Below are 27,958 nucleotides of genomic sequence, written 5' to 3'. Positions count from 1 at the left end.
TGAATTGGGAAAGTTTATTACATCATGTATCTGGAATCACTGCAGTCTGGGGCATCTATAAAAAAAGTTTTTCAAGGTTGAGTAAAAGCGGAAACTATCACCAATTACATGTTCAACCGTTTATCTGTATTGGAGCGGTATCAGCGACCTTGGAAACTATTATTTGGTGTTTTTGCCAAAATGGCGTCTGACGTAAGAGACGGTGAAAACGACGACAATCACCGTCATGACGACCGCAACAGCGCCGACACAAATCAAGGCAGACACTAGCCAGTTTCGACTGTCGTTGGATGCAGTGGGTTGAGAATCTACAAAAAATGAAAATAAGTTTGACAGTTGTTGAAGTAATTGGTACTGTACTTCAGTAGGGGTGACCGAGTGATGCACACTCCTGTCCCCACGAACATGGTTCGATTCTCAAGTTTGGAGGATCGTGTCGCACGATAGGAAACCTTAAGGCAGCGTTACACCCATGCTCCCTTGCATCCCTACGCGGTCCTACCGTGGAGATTAACACACGACAGAATACACCCTTGTATCCCATGCCTGTCCCAAGAGCCGACCAAACGAATGGTCAGGCTCGGTAACTCGGCTGATTGTGTGTCATCATGTGGATAGTTGTTCATTCTTTCAGCCACTGGTTCAGACTCGATTATTTACAGGCCGCCATGAGTGAGTGAGTGAGTGAGTTCGGTTTAACGCCACTTTTAACAGTATTCCAGTCACGGCGCGTCAGGTTAGTGTGGAAGGAAAGCCCGAAATTATGCATGTCTCAGACGTTTACCACTTCGGTGAAACCCACAAGCACGGGCATGGTGCTGACAAACCTAGGAAATATGACGTTGCACTTGTGAATATAATGAAATGTCGATATTTCGTCGCATTGCATAGGACCACTTCCGTGGTCTAGTGGTAGAGCGGATACCCGGCCGCGTCATACCGAAAAGACGTTAAAAGATGGTACTTGCTCTTATCCTGCCTGGCTCTACGCATTAAGGGGCCAAACCAAGGACTGGTTGGCTCAGAGTCAGTATACTGTGTCTGACTGGGATATTCATGTTAAACTACATTGTACGGCATGGTATCTCAGTGGGCGCACTATAGAATCGGCATCAGTCCGGACAAGTACAAGCAGCCACACACACGTGCATGCACGTCGCTATTTAGTGCAATAATCTTGGACGCGACGTTAAGCCCCATTTTACCTCACCTAGTATTGCGTAGCCTCTCCGCATCCAAACCGGACTTGCTTGGAAAATACGGAAAGAGATACTGTTGTCCCCCGTTAGCTTACCTGTAACGTTTGTGTCGCGATTCGCGAGATACACCACAGCATTCAGAACTTCCTCATCGAAACTTTCTAACATTCGCTTCCGTCGTCCGCCGCATGTCATCTGAAGAAAAACATGAACACTTATTACTTCGCCTGCAGATCTCTTTGCAGTGTTCTACCAGACATCGCCGTATGGCAACGTTGGGTTGACATGCTGAAGACCAGGGTTCGAATACTCACAAAGGTACAAAATCCATGTTGCCACCACACTGATGTGGTTCGAATACTGCTTACGCTGCGCGCAAAACTATTCAACCGCCCACGATATTGCTTACGTCCAGTCTGACAACTGACACTAGTGGAGGCTCCTTGTTTGTAGAGGGATGTTTTTAGATTTTAAAAAACCCAAAAGATTGAATCGCAGTTTGAAAATAAGAAGGACGTGTATTTGAGGACGTTTCCGTCAATAGATCTGATAGAGAAGTTCTAACTAATAGAAACATTCATTTGTTTTGCAAACAGGCTGGTATTCAAGCTTTTCCAATCACGGTACTTATATTAGAACTGGTAGCTAATCTATACTGAAAATGTTTGTAACATTACAGTCATCTTCCCGAGGCAAGGGAGTTAAAAGTCCAGTTTCCACCCTTGCCGGACTCGACTGGAATTATGGAGTTATATTTTGGCTGGACTAATGAGTGTATGCATAGTCCAATCAAAATCGCGTAACGAAATCAACATCCGGTTCGTCAACTGCCGTGCTGATTTCGGTCGATTGCAGGATTTGCCAATTATGTGTATCGACATGTTAGCGTCGACAGATATTTGGCAACTATTTTCATGTTTTCAATCAAGTTGCTCACGTGATCTGATGCACTTTGCGGGGTAAAACCCGTTTTGTTACAATATAGATCTTGATTATCGTCTTGGCGCCGCCATTTTGTTTGAAGCGAATGCAAGCGTCATGAGAGATGGAATCTGATTGATCAATAGGAAGGAGATAGAAAGGACATAACAGGCTACGTTCGAGCCTGGAAACTCCAGCTTAGTTCGGCAAGGGTGGAAACTGGACTTTTACAGTCAGTTAACGCCCTTGCCTCGGGAAGTTGCAGTATAGCTTCAGTTACAATGACAATATCGGCATCAGTGACGCTATATTAAAACTTTTGTTGTGACATTGTAACTGACTTACAACATTGATGCCGGTGTCTCGGGCATGTACGGAGACGTGTGCGGTGACGCCTAATGATGGTGACGACTGAGAGGCGTCGTAGCTGTCGAAGTAGAATGCTTCCACTCTGAAGCACATTGTTTGTTTCCCCGAGTCTGCAGTCCACTGTGGGCCGGTCACCAGCAGGGTCTTGGCTTTTTGAGGCACGCACCTGCAAAAATACATTACAGCACCTATACTTTGCAAAACAGGTAGCGGGTATTTTGTTTTGAGGCGAAACTACAGAAAAATACACCAATGTCTGGCAATCAAATAATTTGTGTGGCAAGAACATTTCCGAAGAAACCAAGCTCCCAAACACAACTTCAACCCCGGCATCATTGAACACGCGAGGGACGTCATTAGCAGACGTGTACGTCAACATCAAAATCTGCGCCCCTCTCTTAATGTACTCGGCGTTGCTATCACTGATGAGTTTAACAACATGGGTCAAGCTGACATTGGTCGACTCATCAGAAGCATGCCTCGAAGAATTCGTGCATATCTGGCCATCAGAAGTGGTTTTACCCGATATTAGTGACGTTGGCTGCAAAATAATTGACCCCTGACCATTTCATCAGACCAACAATTAAAACCCATATGCCCCACTTTCATATGCTAAAAACCTAAATATGTTTTAATTTAAAGAACATTTTAATTGTGAAAAAATAAGCACTGTGTTACATTCTCGAATGTCATGAAAACTGTCAACTGTCTGCGGTCGGGTAGCCTAGTAGATAAAGCATTCGCTCGGTTCGATTCCCGACATGGGTACAATGTGTGAAGCCCATTTCTGGTGTCCCCCGCCGTGATATTGCTGGAATATTACTAAAAGCAGCGTAAAACCATACTCACTCACTCCCATGTAAACCACCCTCCATCTCATGTATATACTGTTTGAAAATGTGTACCTCATATGCCTGATTGTAAAAAAAAAATCAGTACTTCTTCTGCCTACTCCAAGCACTTATGATCATTTCATTTCCATATGCCACTACCACATCTATCAGAACATATGTCTTGATGTTTCCCACTATCCTCTACTCTTTTGGTATGGTATATATAACCATCTTGTTACGATAAGCTGTGGATGTAGTCACTCACTCACCCGTCGGCGTACATATAAACCACCTCATCATGGTCAATTGCGTGTGCCATCACTCACTCACCCGTCGGCGTACATATAAACCATCCCGTCATGGTCAGCTGCGTGTGCCATCACTCACTCACCCGTCGGCGTACAAATAAACCATCCCGTCATGGTCAGCTGCGTGTGCCATCACACACTCAACCGTCGGCGTATATATTAACCATCTCGTCACGGTCAGATGCGTGTGCCATCACTCACTCACCCGTCGGCGTATATATAAACCATCCCGTCATGGTCAGCTGCGTGTGCCATCACACACTCACCCGTCGGCGTATATATTAACCATCTCGTCATGGTCAGATGCGTGTGCCATCACTCACTCATCCGTCGGCGTACATATAAACCATCCCGTCATGGTCAGCTGCGTGTGCCATCACTCACTCACCCGTCGGCGTACATCTAAACCATCCCGTCATGGTCAGCTGCGTGTGCCACCACTCACTCATCCGTCGGCGTATATATTAACCATCTCGTCACGGCCAGCTGCGTGTGCCATCACTCACTCACCCGTCGGCGTTCATATAAACCATCCCGTCATGGTCAGCTGCGTGTGCCATCACTCACTCACCCGTCGGCGTACATATAAACCATCCCGTCATGGTCAGCTGCGTGTGCCATCACACACTCAACCGTCGGCGTATATATTAACCATCTCGTCAAGGTCAGATGTGTGTGCCATCACTCACTCACCCGTCGGCGTACATCTAAACCATCCCGTCATGGTCAGCTGCGTGTGCCATCACTCACTCAACCGTCGGCGTACATATAAACCATCCCGTCATGGTCAGCTGCGTATGCCATCACTCACTCACCCGTCGGCGTACATATAAACCATCCCGTCATGGTCAGCTGCGTGTGCCATCACTCATTCACCCGTCGGCGTACATATAAACCATCCCGTCATGGTCAGCTGCGTGTGCCATCACACACTCACCCGTCGGCGTATATATTTACCATCTCGTCATGGTCAGATGCGTGTGCCATCACTCACTCACCCGTTGGCGTACATATAAACCATCTCGTCATGGTCAGATGCGTGTGCCATCACTCACTCACCCGTTGGCGAACATATAAACCATCTCGTCAATTTTCAGCTGCGTATGCCATCACACACTCACCCGTCGGCGTACATATAAACCATCTCGTCATGGTCAGCTGCGTGTGCCATCACTCACTCACCCGTCGGCGTATATATTAACCATCTCGTCATGGTCAGATGCGTGTGCCATCACTCACTCACCCGTCGGCGTACATATAAACCATCTCGTCATGGTCAGCTGCGTGTGCCATCACTCACTCACCAGTCGGCGAACATATAAACCATCTCGTCAATTTTCAGCTGCGTGTGCCATCACACACTCACCCGTCGGCGTACATATAAACCATCCCGTCATGGTCAGCTGCGTGTGCCATCACTCACTCACCCGTCGGCGTACATATAAACCATCCCGTCATGGTCAGCTGCGTGTGCCATCACTCACTCACCCGTCGGCGTATATATTAACCATCTCGTCATGGTCAGATGCGTGTGCCATCACTCACTCACCCGTTGGCGTACATATAAACCATCTCGTCATGGTCAGCTGCGTGTGCAATCACTCACTCACCCGTCGGCGAACATATAAACCTTCTCGTCAATTTTCAGCTGCGTGTGCCATCACACACTCACCCGTCGGCGTACATATAAACCACCTCGTCATGGTCAGCTGCGTGTGCCATCACTCACTCACCCGTCGGCGTACATATAAACCATCCCGTCATGGTCAGCTGCGTGCGCCATCACTCACTCACTCGTCGGCGTACTTATAAACCTTCCCGACATGGTCAGCTGCGTGTGCCATCACTCACTCACTCGTCGGCGTACATATTAACCATCCCGTCAAGGTCAGCTGCGTGTGCCATCACTCACTCACCAGTCGGCGTACATATAAACCATCCCGCCATGGTCAATTGCGTGTGCCATCACTCACTCACTCGTCGGCGTATATATAAACCATCCCGTCAAGGTCAGGTGCGTGTGCCATCACTCACTCACCCGTCGGCGTACAAATAAACCATCCCGTCATGGTCAGCTGCGTGTGCCATCACTCACTCAGCCGTCGGCGTACATATAAACCATCCCGTCATGGTCAGGTGCGTGTGCCATCACTCACTCACCAGTCGGCGTACATATAAACCATCCCGTCATGGTCAGCTGCGTGTGCCATCACTCACTCACCAGTCGGCGTACATATAAACCATCCCGTCATGGTCAGCTGCGTGTGCCATCACTCACTCACCCGTCGGCGTACATATAAACCATCCCGTCATGGTCAGGTGCGTGTGCCATCACTCACTCACCAGTCGGCGTACATATAAACCATCCCGTCATGGTCAGCTGCGTGTGCCATCACTCACTCACCAGTCGGCGTACATATAAACCATCCCGTCATGGTCAGCTGCGTGTGCCATCACTCACTCACCAGTCGGCGTACATATAAACCATCCCGTCATGGTCAGCTGCGTGTGCCATCACTCACTCACCCGTCGGCGTACATATAAACCATCCCGTCATGGTCAGGTGCGTGTGCCATCACTCACTCACCAGTCGGCGTACATATAAACCATCCCGTCATGGTCAGCTGCGTGTGCCATCACTCACTCACCAGTCGGCGTACATATAAACCATCCCGTCATGGTCAGGTGCGTGTGCCATCACTCACTCACCAGTCGGCGTACATATAAACCATCCCGTCATGGTCAGCTGCGTGTGCCATCACTCACTCACCAGTCGGCGTACATATAAACCATCCCGTCATGGTCAGCTGCGTGTGCCATCACTCACTCACCCGTCGGCGTACATATAAACCATCCCGTCATGGTCAATTGCGTGTGCCATCACTCACTCACCCGTCGGCGTATATATAAACCATCCCGTCATGGTCAGGTGCGTGTGCCATCACTCACTCACCCGTCGGCGTACATATAAACCATCCCGTCATGGTCAGGTGCATGTGCCATCACTCACTCACCCGTCGGCGTACTTATAAACCATCCCGTCATGGTCAATTGCGTGTGCCATCACTCACTAACCCGTCGGCGTACATATAAACCATCCCGTCATGGTCAGCTGCGTGTGCCATCACTCACTCACCCGTCGGCGTACAAATAAACCATCCCGTCATGGTCAATTGCGTGTGCCATCACTCACTCACCCGTCGGCGTATATATATAAACCATCCCGTCATGGTCAGCTGCGTGTGCCATCACTCACTCACCCGTCGGCGTACATATAAACCAACCCGTCATGGTCAGCTGCGTGTGCCATCACTCACTCACCCGTCGGCGTATTTAGTTCTCTAGTTTCGATCAGCTGTGTGTGTGGACCGTCACTCACTCGCCCGTCGGTGTATATAACCATCTCAATACGATCATCTGTGTGTGTGGTGTCACACTTACCCGTCGGTGTATATAACCATCTCAATACGATCAGATGTGTGTGTGTTGTCACATTTACCCGTCGGTGTATATAACCATCTCAATACGATCATCTGTGTGTGTTGTCACACTTACCCGTCGGTGTATATAACCATCTCAATACGATCATCTGTGTGTGGTGTCACACTTACACGTCGGCGTCTATAACCATCTCAATACGATCATCTGTGTGTGTTGTCACACTTACACGTCGGCGTATAAAACCATCTCAATACGATCAGATGTGTGTGTGTTGTCACACTTACCCGTCGGTGTATATAACCATCTCAATACGATCAGATGTGTGTGTGTTGTCACACTTACCCGTGGGTGTATATAACCATCTCAATACGATCAGATGTATGTGTGTTGTCACACTTACCCGTGGGTGTATATAACCATCTCAATACGATCAGATGTGTGTGTGGTGTCACACTTACCCGTCGGTGTATATAACCATCTCAATACGATCATCTGTGTGTGGTGTCACACTTACACGTCGGCGTCTATAACCATCTCAATACGATCATCTGTGTGTGTTGTCACACTTACACGTCGGCGTATAAAACCATCTCAATACGATCAGATGTGTGTGTGTTGTCACACTTACCCGTCGGTGTATATAACCATCTCAATACGATCAGATGTGTGTGTGTTGTCACACTTACCCGTGGGTGTATATAACCATCTCAATACGATCAGATGTATGTGTGTTGTCACACTTACCCGTGGGTGTATATAACCATCTCAATACGATCAGATGTGTGTGTGTGTTGTCACACTTACCCGTGGGTGTATATAACCATCTCAATACGATCAGCTGTGTGTGTGGTGTCACATTTACCCGTCGGCGTATATAACCATCTCAATGCGATCATCTGTGTGTGTTGTCACTTTTACCCGTCGGTGTATATAACCATCTCAATACGATCATCTGTGTGTGTTGTCACACTTACCCGTCGGTGTATATAACCATCTCAATACGATCAGATGTGTGTGTGTTGTCACACTTACCCGTCGGCGTATATAACCATCTCAATACGATCAGATGTGTGTGTGTTGTCACACTTACCCGTCGGTGTATATAACCATCTCAATAGATCAGATGTGTGTGTGTTGTCACACTTACCCGTCGGTGTATATAACCATCTCAATACGGTCATCTGTGTGTGGTGTCACATTTACCCGTCGGTGTATATAACCATCTCAATACGATCAGATGTGTGTGTGTTGTCACACTTACCCGTCGGTGTATATAACCATCTCAATAGATCAGATGTGTGTGTGTTGTCACACTTACCCGTCGGTGTATATAACCATCTCAATACGATCATCTGTGTGTGTGGTCACATTTACACGTCGGTGTATATAACCATCTCAATACGATCATCTGTGTGTGTGGTGTCACACTTACACGTCGGCGTATATAACCATCTCAATACGATCAGATGTGTGTGTGGTGTCACACTTACCCGTCGGTGTATATAACCATCTCAATACGATCATCTGTGTGTGTTGTCACACTTACCCGTCGGTGTATATAACCATCTCAATACGATCAGATGTGTGTGTGTTGTCACACTTACCCGTCGGTGTATATAACCATCTCAATACGATCAGATGTGTGTGTGGTGTCAGACTTACCCGTCGGTGTATATAACCATCTCAATACGATCATCTGTGTGTGTGGTGTCACACTTACCCGTCGGTGTATATAACAATCTCAATACGATCATCTGTGTGTGTGGTGTCACACTTACCCGTCGGTGTATATAACCATCTCAATACGATCAAATGTGTGTGTGATGTCACACTTACCCGTCGGCGTATATAACCATCTCAATACGATCATCTGTGTGTGTGTTGTCACACTTACCCGTCGGCGTATATAACTATCTCAATACGATCAGATGTATGTGTGGTGTCACACTTACCCGTCGGCGTATATTACCATCTCAATACGATCAGATGTGTGTGTTGTGTCACACTTACCCGTCGGTGTATATAACCATCTCAATACGATCATCTGTGTGTGTGGTGTCACATTTACCCGTCGGTGTATATAACCATCTCAATACGATCATCTGTGTGTGTGGTGTCACACTTACCCGTCGGTGTATATAACCATCTCAATACGATCATATGTCTGTGTTGTCACATTTACCCGTCGGTGTATATAACCATTTCAATACGATCATATGTCTGTGTTGTCACACTTACCCGTCGGCGTCTATAACCATCTCAATACGATCAGATGTGTGTGTGGTGTCACACTTACCCGTCGACGTATATTACCATCTCTTCACGACTAGTACCCAGTTGGTTGTTATGGATCACAACACGATGAATCAACACGACATCAAAGGCCTTCACTGTGGGTACCAAAAAATACACGGTTAAGTTTAGTGAATGAGTTATGTTATAAGGTTAAAAATGCATCTCAAAAACATTAGAAAATGGTAACAAATAAAACCGTCATTGCCGCAATGAGGAGTTGCATTAGATATAGTTTGTGACAGAGAACTTTTAGTTCGAAAGGAATCAATAGATAAAAGACATTTCACATTTATCACAAGTGTGTTCTTGACATTTCATATTTATCATTGGATTGGTTCCAGCTTATCGCCCGTTAGGTAATGAAACAAGCAGAGATATTTAAGATATATTCCTTTTGGAGTATGCGGAGCAAGTCACAAAATCAATAGAGAGATGAGCAATCTGGCACGTAGGCTTCTGTATTTTTCCGATTACGACACACATGAGTTCATGGTCAGGTCTAACTTTTAACCAAATTGAATGAAAATGAAGTATTATCACATGTGACAAAGACAGGACAGGCCCGTACCAACATTAGGAGAGAAAAGCGCGGTTTGCAATCGATCGAGTCGAATCCCGATCGCTCTAAGTTCTCCCCATTTAGTGACGAGTCTGGCCGGTCTGATCCTGTCCTGTATTGACAGATGGGCTGAGAGTAAGTAAAACTATGTGAGTATAAAGCTGGTGTTGCGTTTCTTTATTATGCGAGTATGAATGCTGATAGAGACAACTTGGAGTAAGCGTCGTTAGACCAATCACTTGCAAAGTCATGGCGTAATTGACCATGATGAACGGCAATACTTTCAGTAACTGTAGAAGGGTCGCACTCATCATGACGACGATAATAATAATCAATTATATTAATCATAATAATGTAAAGGTGTTTTTTTAAACTGTTGTTACGTGCTTTTGATACAGCATTAAGGCATTAATATGTTTATAGTAAACATTTTAGGTGTTAAAATATATATTATGCCTCTATAAACTAAGCGGCAAAAGAAAGTATAGGTTGGCAATTTGTAATTTCCCTAAATACAGCGATAATTAGTGGAAAGTGGGCATTGGGAATATGACTGCCCAGGAACAGGTACCAAAAAAACACCCCACACGAACGGCGCTCGTGCGGTGACAACAAAATGGTGAAACGGGTTTCCCGCCTATGGTATAAACTGCACGTGCATGTTAGCTGTATAAATGCGTTCGTCTGCAGGGTATAACCACACGTGATGAAAGCAAACAAAAGAAATGCCACGACTGTCACAGGAGCAGAGAGAGAGAGAGAGAGAGAGAGAGAGAGAGAGAGCCATCGGTATGGCCGAAATGGGGGCAACACAGGTCCAAATTGCCAGATGGTTTGGTTGTGCACCATTGACAGTAGCCAGGCTGATTCAACGGTACAGGCAGACAGGGAGGACACAGGACAGGCCTAGAACCGGACGACCCCGAGTGACAACACCACTGGAAGACGGTCGAAACAGATTCGGAACAGCGTTGGGACATCCCATTAGCTAACAGTAATACAGTAATACGACGACTTCGTGCTGCTGGAATTCGAGCGTATCGTCCTTTCCGAGGAATGATACTGACTGCTCAACATCGACGCCTGAGACTGCGATGGGCGAGGCAGGTTCGACGCTGGCAAGTGAGAAATTGGCGTCGAGTGCTGTTTACTGATGAAAGTAGGGTTAACTTGTTTCGAAATGACGGCAGAGAACGAGTTTATCGACGCAGAGGGGAACGTTTGGGTCCGGCGTGTATTCGAGGGGTCCATCCATTCGGCGGGGGAGGTGTCATTCTGTGGGGCGGTATGATACAGGGAAACCTGAACGCTGTGCAGTACAGAGACCAAGTGTTGCGGCCAGTTGTGCTTCTGTTCTTACAAAACCAACAGCAAGGGACATTGTTTCAACACGACAATGCCAGGCTCCATACTGCAAGAATGACTCGGAACTTTCTAAACCAGTAGAACGTTGACGTTTTGCCCTGGCCTGCCCACACACCCGATATGAATCCTATTGAACATGAGTGGGACCATCTTGACAGACAGACTATAGCACGCCATCAGCCTCCCGTCAACAAACAAGAATTGCAGCAGGTCCTGAGAAACGAGTGGCAACGGATTCCAGTCCACGTCATCAGAAGACTGACGTCATCGATGAGACGGCGTATCACAGCATGCATTGAGGCAGCTGGAGGTCATACACGCTATTGAAGGCAACTGTGTCGACAATGAATTTGTAGTGTGTCTGACAATTTTTTGGTGACATTTCAGACAACTTTTGAAACTGAAATTTCTTACCCCACCATTGTTTAACTTGAGCTTACCTGTGATTGCACAATTTCATTCAAACTGTGGTTGATCAATCATTTCTTACCCCTCCCTAGATCTACAAATTCTCTTCTTGTTATTTTTTTTATCGATCATGGAACTCGACCTATACTTTCTTTTGCCGCCCAGTTTAGTATACATGTAATAATTTTAGAATGGTTATGTTTGCAGTACACGTCGGCAATGTTAAAGCTGTGAGTACGAGTTTGTAAACCTAGTTTTGTGAAAGTATCTCACCATCGCTCACGGTCACACAGCCAACGAACTCTTCTCCTAGGTTCAGAGGTTCCGTGATTGGGTTGTGGTTAGGCTTGACAAGATACAGTCTCCCGGGAACATAGTTAGCTGTAAATACCTGGACACTGCAAACATATGAACCAAATAAATGGAGAATTGGAAAATCAAGATGAGATACCAAACTTCAAATTGTCATGAGTGCCGCAGCCGCGAGTGAACCTTATCAGGTCACGAGAGGAGGTAATCAAGTTATTGGACAAGAAAATAATAATCTATGTATTTAGGATTTTCTAACTGATCTTCACGATCTTAATCTGAAAGTAACTAAGTAAGTATTTATGAGATAACAATTTTAGTTTCTCACTAAATATGTATTACTAATAAATTCTTTTATTTGTATTAAAGCGTAATACCAGTGGAAATAAAGAAGTTGTCATCCATACAAACCCAACCTATATCCTTACTGTTATCTTAACCCAAGTATTGACCTCCCTGGGGGTCCTAGATCCACGCTCTCCCCTTCTTGTTGTATAGTACTGACCTCCCTGGGGGTCCTAGATACACGCTCTCCCCTCCTTGTTATATAGTACTGACCTCCCTGGGGGATACTAGATCCACACTCTCCCCTTCTTGTTGTATAGTACTGACCTCCCTGGGGGTCCTAGATCCACGCTCTCCCCTTCTTGTTGTATAGTACTGACCTCCCTGGAGGCCCTAGACCGTCGCTCTCCCCTCCTTGTATGATACTGACCTCCCTGGGGGTCCTAGATCCCCGCTCTCCCCTCCTTGTCGTATACTGCTGACCTCCCTTGTTGGTCCGAGACCCACGCTCTCCCCTTTTTGTCGTAAAGTACTGACCTCCCTCGGGGACCTAGTGCCTCGCTCTCCCCGCCTTGTATGATACTGACCTCCCTTGGAGTACTAGACTCACGCTCTCCCCTCCTTGTTGCATAGTACTGACCTCCCTGGGGGTCCCTGGGGGTCTTAGATCCACGCTCTCCCCTTCTTGTCGTATAGTACTGACCTCCATGGGGGTCTAGACCTACGCTCACCCCGTCTTGTTGTATTGTACTGACCTCCCTGGAGGTCCTACAGCCTCGCTCTCTCATCCTTGTCTATAGTGCTGACCTCCCAGGGGCTCCTAGATCCACGCTCTCCCCTCCTTGTCGTACAGTACTGACCTTCCTTCGGGTCCGAGACTCGCGCCCTGCCCTCCTTGTATGATACTGACCTCCCTGGGATCCTAGACCCACGCTCACCCCTCCTTGTTGTACAGAACTGACCTCCATTGGGAGTCTTGGACCCACTCTCTCCATTCCATGTCTTTAGTACTGACCTCCTTCGGGGTCCTAGACCCACGCTCTCCACTCCTTGTCGTATAGTGCTGACCTCCCTTGTTGGTCCTAGACCCACGCTCTCCCCTTTTTGTCGTAAAGTACTGACCTCCCTGGGGGACCTAGTCCCTCGCTCTCCCCTTCTTGTCGTACAGTACTGACCTCCCTTGGGGGTCCTAGACCCTCACTCTCCATTCCTTGTCTATAGTACTGACCTCCCTTCGGGGTCCTAGACCATCGCTCTCCCCTTCTTGTCATTAGTACTGACCTCCCTGGGGGTCCAAGCGCCCTCCCTTCCTTGTATGATACTGACCCCCCTAGACCCTCGGTCTCCCCTTTTTGTCATATGGTACTGACATCCCTAGGGTTCCTACACCCATGATCTCCCCTCGATGAATGGTACTGACCTCCCTGGGGGTCCAAGGCCGCCATCACATGTGAGAACGACTTCTTCGTCTCTTGGCTCAGGTACGTCGCTGTATTGCACAACCAGCTTCAGAACAAACTGTGAACCGTCGTCCTGACAAGAGACAGGTAACTGTGGGTGGTATGTCATACACGTATTGTATGATACTGTGAACCGTCATCCTGACAAGAGACAGGTAACTGTGGGTGGTATGTCATAACTTATTGTATGATACTGTGAACCGTCATACTAACAAGAGACAGGTAACTGTGGGTGGTATGTCATAACTTATTGTATGATACTGTGAACCGTCATCCTGACAAGAGACAGGTAACTGTGGGTGGTATGTCATACACTTATTGTATGATACTGTGAACCGTCATCCTAACAAGAGACAGGTAACTGTGGGTGGTATGTCATACACTTATTGTATGATACTGTGAACCGTCGTCATAAAAACAGGCGAGTAACCTGAAGGTGGTATGATATACACTTATTGTATGATACTGTGAACCGTCGCCATGACAACAGACGATTACCCTATGGGTATTATGTCATACACGTATTGCATAATACTGCGAACCGTCGTCATGACAGCAGACGAGTAACCTGTGGGTGGCATTTCATAAACGTATTGTATGATACTGTGAACCGTCGTCATGACAACAGACAGGTAAACTTCGGATAACATGTTATTTATTGACTGTGACCCGTTATCTTGATAACCCACTGTATTTCAAAATGTTTGTTTGTTTTCTGTGTTTGTTGTACTCAACAATATTCCTGCTATATGACGGCGCTCTGTAATAATCGAGTCTAGACCAGACAGTTCAGTGATTGATATCTTGAGCATCGATCCACACAACTGGGATACGCTGACATGCGTCAACCAAGTCAGCGAGCCTGACCAACCGATCCCGTTAGTCGCCTCTTACGACAAGCATGGGTTTCTGAAGACCTATTCTAACTCAAAATGTACAAAGGTTGACGCAGTCACGTATATTTACTGTTCCGCTAACACAAGTTTTCTCTATCCAGTAAATATCAATACCCTATTGAAACTCGCAATGACAATTGTCATGAGAGGCAACGTGCTTGCTGTATACCTACATTGATCAGTGACCCGCATGTGCCGTCATAGGGGATGGAGGCCCCGTAGCCCTGACACCAGTCCACGATGCCGTCGCCAGGATCCGGGGCCGCAGGTACGAGGGTGAGGTTGCAGCCGCTCACGTTTCGTTTGCCCATGACGTAAACGTCCCCGACGAAGTTGTAGATTGGAAAGGGGGTAATACACACGCTGAAGCTTTCTGCGCTGCACTCGTGGTAGTCTGAGGATCACAAGGAAAGCGTATCAGATTGGGAGGTAAAATAAAATAGAGTTTAACGTCGCGTTCACGACTAATGCACTTAGCGACGTGCATGCTCGTGTGAATGTTTGTTTGTGTGACTGCCTGTACAAGTCCGGACGAGTGCCGATTTATAGTGCTAGCCCACTGAGATACCATGACGCAGTTTAACATGAATACCCCACTCAGACACAGTATACTGACTTCGAGCCGACCAGTCATTGTTGTAGCCCCTTAATGCCGAGCACCAGGCAGGGTAACAACAAGTACAATCTTTTAACGTCTTTTAGTGTGACGTGTTCTGGCATATATCGATGTGAAACTATATAGATGTGGAAACTATATAAATAAACTACTGACCATCAGTGATGACGCCAGGTGTTCAAGAGAGGGTAAGCATATCCTGCTCTACCGGCAGCACCCACCATTCACACAATTTGCGATCAAGTGATCGATGAAAAAGAGAATCCAGTGCAATTTTAAGTTAGGTTTTCTGTGTATTTCTTCTCAATAAGTACATGTTTTAAGTGTGCAACGTAGGAATTATGCTATATTTACCATCCAATAAAGTCTCTCTTTCCTTTTTATAAAGCAGCGTAAATTTCAGAAGATTGAGTGAGTGAGTGAGTTTGGTTTTACGCCGCTTTTAGCAATATTCCAGCAATATCACGGCGGGGGACACCAGAAATGGGCTTCACACATTGTACCCATGTCGGAAATCGATCCCGGGTCTTCGGCGTGACGAGCGAACGCTTTAACCACTAGGCTACCCGACCGCCCCCAAAAATTTCAAAAGAAAGCATTTATGCAACCATAGAGGGCTTTTACAAGGGCGTCACTGCCCTGGTTCAAAATCTGAATTTGATCAGTTGAAAAGATGTTTAAGTGTCGATACTGTTGAAAGGTAGTTACTCACAGACAACAGCGCGATCTACATTGTATACAATACATGCATCTCTATATGCTTTCAGATCTCTTTTCATATGAATGTGTTTTATCACTACCACCCGCCCGTCACATCAAAGGCGTGGCCTTCTCACTTTAGAATACACAGCCGGGCAAAAGTATAGACTTGAAAATTGGATTTGTTCAAGCAGCAACAAATTATACCAGCCTAAAAACAGTCGCTTTAAACACTGCAAAGGACCAAAACACTGTAATACCCGTATCAAATAAACTTAATGGCAAATGAAAGTATACCGAATTTAAAATTGAAAGAACTGTTGTTAAATAAGATTTATTGTTTAAAGTTAAACCTCATTCCTGCAACAGTTTGCAAAATGTAATCTATGGTGTGTGTATAAATAAATTTGTTTAGTGAAGTATCTGGTTAAGAGGATACCTCCACATCACCCCTACCCTTTTAAAAAGTTTTCAACTTAATTAAATTATGTTAAACAAAATAAAAACATGTCGGAGTGCCACCCCACTTCATGTTTTGGATAATATTATAATATCGCTGATTGATAAATGTGTGCCGAACAAAGCAAATGTACATATTTTCAAAAAATAAGATGTCAAAGATCCCATCACCAGTTGTGATTTATGTTGTTTTTTGTCCACTTTTTAGATAAAATTATAGAGTAAAAAATAAACCATGTAGAAGTAGTCTTTGAGCGCTGACAAAGCGCCAGTACAGTTCATGTTTTGGATATATCGCTAACTTCAGATATATTTTAATTGAAAATCAAACATAGTATCTAATCGACTGATAGTTTCTTTTGACCCAACATTTAAATCACCATCGATTAACCGTTTCATGTTTCTTTTTTCCAAACATGGGTTTATACTTTTTTTTGCCGGGCAGTTTATATTCAAAGTCGAACTGTCCGCATAAAGCCCGTACTCAGGGTTGTCACGTGAGCAGTGGGGCGGTCGGGTAGCCTGGAGGTTAAAGCGTTCGCTTGTCACGCCGGAGACCCGGGTTCGATTCCCAACATGGGTACATTGTATGAAGCCCATTTCTGGTGTCCCCCGCCGTGATATTGCTGGAATATTACTAAAAGCGGAGTAAACCAGAAAATCTCACACTCACTTGAGCAGTGATTGTTCTATTCCTCTAAATCAAATATTTTTATTATATTTATATTCCAATGACATCTACATACATACAAGCTCATTGTCCTAGCCTTTTAAAGCATAATCACAATCAACAAGGTCGAGTTGGTTTTACAGAATATATGTTAACCAACTGGTTAAGGGCATAAACCAGCATGTATGAGTCTCTAAGCGAGTATGTAAAGAAAATGTGTCTTGACGTTCGGCCTTGACCGTGACCCAGGTTTACTCACATGCTGGCTTGTCACACATTGCCCCAGCATGGCCTGGTTGACATCTACAGACTTCATCACCGTTATCGTTTACTATACAGGTGCCGTTAACACAGCCCGGGCAGCCACTGGACACAAGAGAGCCTGGAATATACAGCACAAGTTGATGAGTTTAAAAGACGTAGTGAGAAACATTTAGATAAATTTTGTGACCGCCATCGGCATTGCTCTATGGAACTCAAAGTCTAAACAGGGTGAATTGTGACGTGGCAATCAAATGACGTCACGTCAAACATAATGACGTCATAATAAAGAAATAAACGACGAGTGAAATAAAACACTGAAGGGCGCAGCCCCGAGTGGTTTATGCTCCCTGCAGTGTTTTATTGTACAATAAACAACGACCACGAGTCCTTTAGAATAAATCTTTAGAATACATCTTTAGAATATTAATGACATGTTATCACTACCATTAGCTATCTTATAATGTTTTATACAGGTCGGCCAATCGACTAGTATGGGTTTTCATAAGACGGCAGATGGTCAATCAGACAGACATATTCTAGTAATGATACAATGTTTAATACGAGTCAAACTGAATTCTTGATCCCCGTTGCGGTTCCAGGGAGAATAGGTACCAAATATCCCATGTTTTTCACAAGAGCCTAAAGTCGATCAGGTGGTCAGGCTCGGCGTGTATCCGATGAGGATGCTCATAACTTCAATCACTGGTTTACCTGGTGATAAAGTTGGGAAATTGCCCTCACTCACCCCTGTATGTTCTAAGCATTTTTAGTCAGTATTGGTGTAGAGCCATAGATACATATATGAGACCCGTGAAGATCCGGGGTAGAACAGGTCTTCAGCAATCCATGCTTGCCTAAAAAACCGACTATGTTTGTCGTGAGAGGCGACTAATGGGATCGGGTGGTCAGGCTCGCTGACTTGGTTGATGCATGTCATCGAATCACAATTGCGTGGATCGATGCTCATGATGTCAGTCACTGGATTGTCTGGTCCAGACTCGATTATTTACAGACCGCCGCCATACAGCTGGAATAATGCTGAGTGCGGCGTTAAACAATAAACAAACAAACAAACACACATATATGAGTTTCATGGTACATATTATACATTGCAAGACTTACTGCTATTAATGCTACAGTCCGCAGACTGATAGTCTGGTGGACAGGCACACACACCGGTATCAGGATCACAGATACCTTGGCTGCAGTTCTGTCCCAGTCTGGCGCAGTGGTAACTCACTGGCTCTGTGGAAAAATGGTACGTCAGGATGCGAGGATATTGACAGGGTCAATTGAAATAATGCATGACTAAAACTAGTTTTTAGCGCATTGGCGTTATTCTAAGGTGTCCCTTCCCAAAATATCTTACCTAACTATACGTCATATTTGATGTGTATTTGGGCTGTTAGGTGTTGTGGAAACATATGTTTTACCTTTACACTAATAGTTATACAGTAACGTTTACGGAAGTAGATTGATACGTTTTAAACCTCAAGTACGTTCCTTTTGGTTTTTTTACATTTACAGTTACAGACCCCTATTTTATTACAGACGTGTCAAAGAAAACAATTTTCTCATTTGACTCAAGTGTTTATGGACATGCCTCTTTGACATATTATGCCCACTATGAAGCAATTCCGTCTGTGAGGATTAGAACTGGATCAATCAACCCACGAATATGTACTGTGTTTACATTTCACACCATTCAAAATATTGTATGGTAGACATGTGGAGGACATTTCCAAATTTGACGCATCAGTGATCAAAATAATAATATCAAAATGATATCAAAAAGATATCCGGTGACAAAAATGATGTGAGATGAAATTCCCGTGTTTGTTCAGGTCAACAGTTAACTTGCCTTTGCGTGTGTTTGGGCCACTGGTGAGACCAGTGGGGCAGGAACCGCTTTTTCGCGAACACCTGTCATTGTCATTAATTGATAGTGAGTCATCAACACATGCTTATGATAAAGTAGGAATCGTATATATTTTAGGAGAGACCTGTAATGCCACTTTCATTATAATCAATTATGACTTAACTATCCTTAAAGTACTTAAAGTATGAAGAACCCTTACCTTCGTTATCAATGATGGAGATGGTGATATTGATAGGTGTTTCGCCAGGTACTGAGACTTGTGAAATGAAAAGGGTAAACGTCTCTCCGGGATCATAAAACTGAAATTGATCCACAATTCTATCAATTTATAAAAAAATAGACACATCATGAAGATATTGCCACTCACAGTACATGTTTATGTGGTGGTTGAACAATACAGTTAAAATTATCTTATCTAGCTTGAATGTGTTATCAATAACACAAATACATAATTATGTACTCCTTGTACCTGATGGCCTCACACTGAAGAGGTGTGGCTTCATGTGATGAGTGAGTGAGTTGGGTTTAACGACGCTTTTAACAGTATTCCAGTCTTATCGCGGCGTGTCAGCTTAATGTGGGAGGAAAGCCCGAAGTGATGCAGGTCTCAGACGTTTACCCCTTCGATGAAACCCACGAGCACGGGTATGGTGCTGACAAACCTAGAAACAAAATCGGGGCGAACCGGGATTCGAACCCACAATCATAGGTTTCTGGCGTGCCCAAGGGACGCAACTCTGCACATCGAATCGCGGCGCTTCAGACACTTGGCCACCCGTGCCCCCTCGTGTGATGAGAAACACATCAATTGATGGGATAGTAAAAAACATGTTGTAATACAGATCTGTGTTTTGACAATGCGAATGAGACTTACTGAATCATCTTTAATTTCTATGTCAATTGAAATAGTTGCAAAACTTGGGGCATGCGGTGAAGCCGTTCCAGACTGTACCAGGGTAAAATCCGTCCCTGCCACAGCTGTCCCGTTGAGCGTCTCGTACTGGAAGAGAGCGTATAAGTAAAAGCGACGAAACCCTTTCATCATAATCTCTGCTAAAAACTGTGTCTAATTTTTTTAACTCATAGCAAAGTGGTGCGTTTCCTGTTCCACCGGTGGCACCCGAAACCACATGCAAAGATAAGATAAATAATTGTTAACCCGACCAAATACTGGAATGTTATGGCACAAGTCAAAATAGGGAATTGCATCGGATTGTGGTCATTGATGCGTCAAACTCTGAAATACCCTACACATGTCTACCTTTAAACCTTTTGATAGCTTCACTAAGACCTTGAATATTGTAGCCCTGAGCAAACAACTTTTGAGAAGAGTCACATGGTGCTATTTCAAATCTACATAGAAATACCATGCCCAATTGTATCTAAAATATTCAGAAATGTGGACACCAAAGGCTGGAGCAGCTGGAATGTTTACACTAGACAGTCAAGTGACACGATAGAAGAAGAAAATGCAAAACAGAATCTGTCCCAGTGGCCAGATTTGACTCACCTGGGAATACCAGGTTGTACTACGGTGAATGAAAAACAATGGTGTTATACACTGCTTGTACCTAAAAGTGTTCGCCCCATCTCCCACATACATTCCTACGGGTATGCAGAAAGTGCATTAAGCCAACTGATTGTGTACAACAGTGTATGAAAGACAAAAAAGAACAAATGGTTTTGGTGCAACTGATATGCTGTGTAGTTATTGGTAAGAAAAATTTATGCCTGCAAAATTATTATAATATTGTTTTACCAGGAACAGCCAGAGGGATGGAGGTCCTAGAGATGTGGTGACAGCAATGGTGGCGATCCCTGCGTTCTCGGGCAGTGTTGATGGACTGATAGTTAATACACCTGCAATAAAGCAGTCAGCGCTTGTAACAGACAGCTGAAGTAAAGATATTATAAATCGTCATTGAGGTATTTGTGACCATGTATATGTGACTAAAATAAAATAGAGACCAGTGGATGAACAAACACCTTTTCACTTGATGGCCAAACTGGACGGGAGATTCATTAATACGTCTTCAAGTAATATTGTGATGTATTTGTGACAAAGCTACTTGAAGAATATGGAAAAACTAGCGGAAATGGCAAAATGAAATTAATATAATGACGGATTGACTGTGTAGTCAAGCTTAAAATTAAATTCGATAACGAAAACATGTTTAATCTACATTAGTTTAACCAAAAACAGTTGTATACGTATATCAAAGCAGACAAACATGACAAGATTGATAAACGTTCCAGGTGTAGGAATACATACTGTGGCGTGACATGAATCAGGTGATTGTTCAATTTATGCACATAACTTGACACGCCTACAACGTCAGTGGCCAATCAACGGAGAGTAATGTCAATACAATGTCCTTAGGACCTGTCCATCAAGACAAGAGGCGAGAAGCAGTGTAAATGTAGCTGTCACGAGCCGGAACAAATATGTCCGAAGAAGGCGGCTGTTTCAAATGACATGGTCAGTTACCGCCAGATGCAAACATTACTTCCCTGATTACGATAAAACACAGTTGGAAACATGCTAGTTAGAAAAGAAACCCGAAGACATGAAAGTTGTGGAACCGAGGCGAGCGGATGGCGAGCCTGCACGTTTGCAGGTATCAAAGGGTTGTTTGGACAATGAATATGCAGGAATTTTGCTTAATGTCTTGTGCATGACGATACACGTGAGCAGAAAGGGAATTCCCGCGACTGTAATATTGGGATTCCCCGACAATCCGTAGTCCCCTTGGTGGGCGTGGCTTAATTTATTTTACATATATTGGGAAATGAATGCGATAACACGGGCGGCGTCCACTAATGCCTACATCCACTAATGCCTACAGTCTACAATAAACAAAGTCATGCACCAGTGATTTTCAGCGACACCTGCTATCAGTGCTACCCAACCTCTAACTGGACAAGTCCACTTTAGTGGAATAATGCCTATAGGCGACAAAAGAAGTCACTTTTTATAACACTAACAGTAATAATTTATGATTTCTGCATCATTGCATTAGTTCTTATAGTAAACACCAGCAGCTATTTGCTGATTTCTTATATCAGTACATGGACAGAATAGCAGTGTACACTGATTTCTGATTTCAATCATCATACAGTTCTTTATGAGAGTCTAAGCAAATGTCCTGCAGCATCTAGAAACTCAAGAGGTGACTTTCTGTGATGGAGCAAGTCATCTTTTATATAATTAGACTTTGGATCCTGTGGTCTATCTCAACATAGACTCGCTTGCGGGGTGGAGGACGTTCACCATGGATATACTGGGCAATCTTGTTCCTTTCTGCTTTTTCTAGCTTCTGAAGGACTCTCACAAGGCAGGTGTTGGGGTGGGCTCGCTGAACAGTCTTGTTAAGGCGGGCATGCCACGCTTCAAGGTGGTTGTTCCTTCGAGGACCAAAGTTGGTGTGGTGATTCCAAATACCAGCACGGAACATGGCATTGTCCTCGACCCAAGTATTCACCATGTAGTCCTTGAATGACGTGATCTGGGGCTTATCAGGGGCATCCTCTATTGCGTCGAGCCAGGATTGTTGAACCATGTTGACCGTTAGCAGTGGTAGTGCAGCAGCACGTCTGACAAGGTTGTGGATGTTCGGATTGTCTCTGTACTGATTGACCATCTCCAAATGTTGAACCTTCTTCCACACTGCCTGCGTATAGTGGAAGAAGCGCCCCCTGATGTCTGTACCAGACATCTCCTCCTCGACAGCTCGCATCACAGCAACTTCAAAGTCAGTCTGTATTACTTGTGGCTGTAGAGGAGCTCCTGTGATCTGCAGCACTGTCTCCTTAAGCTTCTGAAGGAGTCTGACATATGTGGATCTCTGGCGATTGGGCAGCAAACGAAAGATCAGCTGTGTCATCTTGGATCCAACTAACCCATGCACTATGTACAACTGATTCCACAGGGCTGGAGCAGAATAAAGTGTTCCATCCATATATAAAGTGTCCAACTGCTGAACAAGATGAAGGCGGTCTTCGGTGGCAAAGCAAATAATCTTCTCATCATCGCCATCGTTGACGCACATAAAGGGTCTGCCGTCCAAGGTCTCCTGCCAGGAACCCAGGAGCTGAACTTGTGCCAGTGGCTGCGGGAGGGCTGGAATAGTCTTCCTACGCTGCTTGTAGAGACCACTTCTCTTCGTATAGAAGGATGGAAATACTGCAGCTGCATCTTCTTCCAGTGTGGCAAACCTCTTCCTCAAAGTACACTTAAAGTACGGAAAGTCGTCATATCTTCTGCTGGGTGGTTGTTAGGGCTGCGGTTTCTGACAAAGTCTCTAACTGTGGTACACTTTCCTGTGCATCCAGTGGTTACGCATTTCCAGTGTACACAGGTCTGTCTTCTGTTGTTCAGGCGGTACCGATATCCATCAAGGACGACCTGCTGTCCACGTTTCTGGGATGTCACACACTCAACACGCTGGGGATTAGCCATGTCGAATGAAAACACTGTCATTTTATACTTCTACCAATACATGTTTTGACTTTTGAGTTAACTCATGAAGTATCTAAAGAGTATTTATCCTCTACTCAGTTAGTTCGGTTAATCCTCTGCTAAAATCACAACTACGGGGAGCATGGAGCTCAACTCATGTTAAGATCACAACTAGGTTGGTTGGTTGGTTTGTTGTTTAACGCCGCACTCAGCAATATTCCAGCTATATGACGGCGGTCTGTAAATAATCGAGTCTGGACCAGACAATCCAGTGATTAATATCATGAGCATCGATCCACGCAATTGGGATCGATGACATGTCTCAACCAAGTCAGCGAGCCTGACCACCCGATCCCGTTAGTCGCCTTTTACGACAAGCATGGTCACAACTAGGAAGGACATGTAGATCATTTCAACAATAACTTGACGTAATCCAGTTAATTATATTTATGTTGAGAAATGCAAATCTCCAGCTGAAATGAAAGGGCATTAGTGGATGTAGGCATTAGTGGACGCTGCCCATCTAACTTAAGATCGCTTCTCAAAGAAATCTAATATTGGAAGAGTTCACTCCTAGCATTGGTATGTTGTTTTCATTGTGTAGGCATTATTCCACACTGCTTTATTATTTTTTGTAGGCAATAGTAACTGTAGGCAAAAGTGGACGTAGGCATTAGTGGCTGGAACCATAACACGTGACCAATTCAGCTAATCCGACTGCAGGAGTTTCAATGAACACATGGGAAATTTATTTATTATCTAAACAAACAAAAACCAGCTGCCACGGTATTACATTATATTTGTATCTTGTAACGGCTCTGTTGAACCTATTTATCATGTCAGCGGTTTGGCATAATCTAGTTATGTGTAAGTAATGTTAGTGTCAATATATTTGTAGTAATTTCTCTTGGCATCAAATGATTGAAATACTAGTGACAAATATCAAGTGCTGTCGTGGCCGGATTGGAGCTTTCCAGAATTAGTTCGTATTAGAGTTATCCGCCCTGATTTGACCGTTCGAGACGTTCCCGAATGTGGCAGTTTTCAGGTGGCTGCCTGTACGTATAGAAGAATAACAAGAGGGCGATTCGATACCTTTTCGACCCGACATGTTTCATATCTACTTGCCAAGTGGGGTATAGGAAACACCGAATTTCAGCCAGCTTCCAACACCTTTATGGATTCATGAGTGAGTGAGTGAGTTTGGTATTACGCCGCTTTTAGCAATATTCCAGCAATATCACGGCGGGGGACACCAGAAATGGGCTTCACACATTGTACCCATGTCGGGAATCGAACCCGGGTCTTCGGCGTGACAAGCGAACGCTTTAACCACTAGGCTACCCGACCGCCCCCTGGATTCATGAAAGGAGACAGATCTCTTTTAAGACATTTGGCCAAATCTGTCAAATTACTTACTTACATTAATTCTAGTGCATGTCACTTACTGCCAGTTTCACGAGACGTTGTGTTGTCTTTTTTATTGTAATCCAAACACAGTGAGTTTAAATCAGATTTATTGCTTATTCATTAATCTTGTGTGGCCATTTGCTGATTTGTGGATTAACCTTTGCTTTTCAGTTATGAAATCACCTCGTTACACTATAGAGGAAATTAGTGATTAACGCAAATTTCACGATTCAACTTTTTCATTCCAATGTGAATTTACGACCATTCATTCATTAACCATGACTATTGATCAAGGAGTACAATGTTCATTTGACCCACAGATTGAAATCCTCTAACTACAATGACCACTTTAATAATATTATGTAGAGGTCGTTGTCTTGACAACATATACAATGTACAATGTGTAAAAAAATAATCAATGTGACGCCACGTAAACATAACACAGTGTTAGGAAAACGTCCTGGTATTGTGTTGATTTCAAAACTGAAAAAGGTTAGACCATGCTACTATCATATCATGACGATAGAGTTATTCTAAGAAGAAAACCACAGTTTTTTAATCTCTCTAAATATTTCGATGTTACTCGGCGTTAATCTACTCTTTGGCCCAAATTAACAATATTTCTTTTATATATCCATCACTCTTTCATTAATAATTCAGCTTTCCTTTTTGTGATATAAAAATCTCTCGACTATTTATTATATGAGATTTGCGCGAACATGAATGTGGGTGCTTTTAACATCCCACCATCTTTGGAAGACAAGACATTGTGTCACTAAAAAATGACATTGACATACCGTGTGTTTTACCGATAAGACAAAGCAGGACACAGAGCGACGCTCCTGAAGCCATTGCTGTAGTCCACATGCGTCGTCCAACACATCAAAGTCTGCAAATATGTGAATGTGGGAATAATTTCTCACAGAGTACCAATATCAAATTACAAAAATCTTGAATTATTATTGCCAATATCATTCATATACTTAAAGTACTAATTACTTATATATAATCACAGGTGTATTCGGACAGATAGAGACAAACCTGCATCAGGATGTAACTATCAAAAAAGAAACGCAACGTGTTTTGTGTACAAATTGTAACATCACTGAAAACGAGACAGTGAAGGGTTATGGAATCCAGATAGAATCTTCAATTCCCAAAGGAATATTGAGAATAATTATACTCAACAAAATAACAATAAATCTCGAATAATAACACAGTGACTTTATGTTTTTTTAAATTATTGCTTTATGTTTTGTTTTTTTGGCCGTGTGGCATTTATTCTAGAAAACTGCCTGTTACGTAAACGATGCTAGGTAGAAGGAATGTATATTATCATGATCATTATGTTGAAATTAATAAGAATAAGAAAAAGACGCGTCTACTTATATTGCTATAGCCTCCATACACACGGTCCATGCTCAAAGCGCTAACATTATAACCCTGGTGTCGATTTTCATTCTCAGCTCCCTGGTGAGTATACAACCCAAGCTGCCTATACAGGCGCTGGAAGGTTAACGGTCACATTACCATCAAATAAATAGTCTATGATGATATATTGTCGGGGAACATTGCGTCCGGTATTCCGTGCACGTCAGAGGTTTTTGAGGTGACTCCAGACATCAGGGTTACAAAATCATGCCTTGATTACGAACTACAAGACATTATTTAAGAATGATAACGATAAACATAGTACCTGGAGAGATCCCACAATCAGGTTCTGTTAGATAGACACGGCGTATGTAGATAGTATCCACACACGGAATGCATATAGATAGTATTGATAGGCAGTTGCTTGGAGTATCGCAAGGGCCTATGAGTAAATCGTCATAGGGATGGCCTTGTCATCAACTTCCTAGTTGGGAAATTGCATATACTTGCCAGTTCAATAGCAATATTTTCAAGGAATCCTTTCAAACTTTCAATGTAAATACTATTTTATTGCAGAACATCAAGCATCAAACGCCACTATTTCAATAGTGACGGGGATGGGTTTCTTTGGCCCCAAAGAGCAATACCTTTTGGACCTTGTGCGTGCAAGCGTCTTTGTTACAGTCTAATAAAGGTTTTGGAAATTATGTTTTCGACTTTATATCCACACTGTATTATCAATAGGCATTGACGCATTACAATTTTAATTTTGAAAGGCCGCTTTCCTCTTCGTCGGTCGCGTTATTCCACTTTATTTACCGTATGGTGGATGGGGCGGGGCGTCTGCCCGGAGAGCGGAAAGTCGGTGGTTTGATCTCCGTCCGCGTCATACCAAAAGACGTTAAACTGTGGCATGGTATCTCTGTGGGCTAGCTCTATAAAGTCGAAAAAACCCGGCGAACGCCCGGACCAGTGCAAGCAGACACACACACACACACACACACACACACACACACACACACACACACACACACACACACACACACACACCTTGCTATATATAAGTGCAATAATCTTGAACGCGACCTTCTCACATTTATTAATTGAAAGAAACAACTCCTTGTTTTCTTTTCAGATACACGTTTGACTTGCCTTTGTATTTGTTTGTTGTGTTAGTCGGAATGGACTCTTTCAGCAGATATTTCTCAGGAAAGGGTTTTGTAACTTTTATTGAAGTAACCGTAACATGTATCAAGAAGAAAGGAGTAATGGCGAAGATGTTTGTATACGAATCTTCCTGAACATCTTAAGCTGTTGTAACCGTTGATAACCATGGAAATATATAACGTCATCGATTTCAAAACGTCTCGATTATACACCGAAACAGATAAAAGCGTAAAAGGCAAAATAATGGTATGACTAATGGATCACTGCAATTCAGTAATGTCTGGTTCGTGAAAGTAAACATGGCCTGCCGTCCCGT

At 44.1% G+C, this 27,958-nt stretch overlaps 1 protein-coding gene across 1 annotated transcript; it reads right to left on the bottom strand.

Moving 5' to 3' along the window:
• On the bottom strand, positions 1-26,923 carry LOC124136008. Its single transcript, XM_046501742.2, has 14 exons — positions 26,801-26,923; positions 25,902-25,993; positions 20,995-21,095; positions 20,110-20,235; positions 19,435-19,534; positions 18,479-18,601; positions 17,352-17,474; positions 14,822-15,042; positions 13,713-13,825; positions 11,972-12,096; positions 9,368-9,461; positions 2,466-2,655; positions 1,295-1,394; positions 1-308 (listed from the first exon to the last, which is right to left on the bottom strand). Exons 2-14 carry the CDS (start codon positions 25,969-25,971, stop codon positions 160-162), a joined length of 1,635 nt encoding a protein of 544 aa, XP_046357698.2. The 5' UTR covers positions 25,972-25,993; positions 26,801-26,923; the 3' UTR covers positions 1-159.
• Between the last annotated feature and the right edge of the window lie 1,035 nt (positions 26,924-27,958).

Source organism: Haliotis rufescens, unplaced genomic scaffold (genome assembly GCF_023055435.1).
Source record: "Haliotis rufescens isolate VD_foot unplaced genomic scaffold, xgHalRufe1.0.p SCAF_4, whole genome shotgun sequence".
In the NCBI taxonomy this organism is placed as follows: Eukaryota; Metazoa; Mollusca; class Gastropoda; order Lepetellida; family Haliotidae; genus Haliotis; species Haliotis rufescens.
The sequence above is the reverse complement of the archived record's forward strand: the minus strand, read 5'-3'. Positions and strand labels throughout refer to the sequence as shown.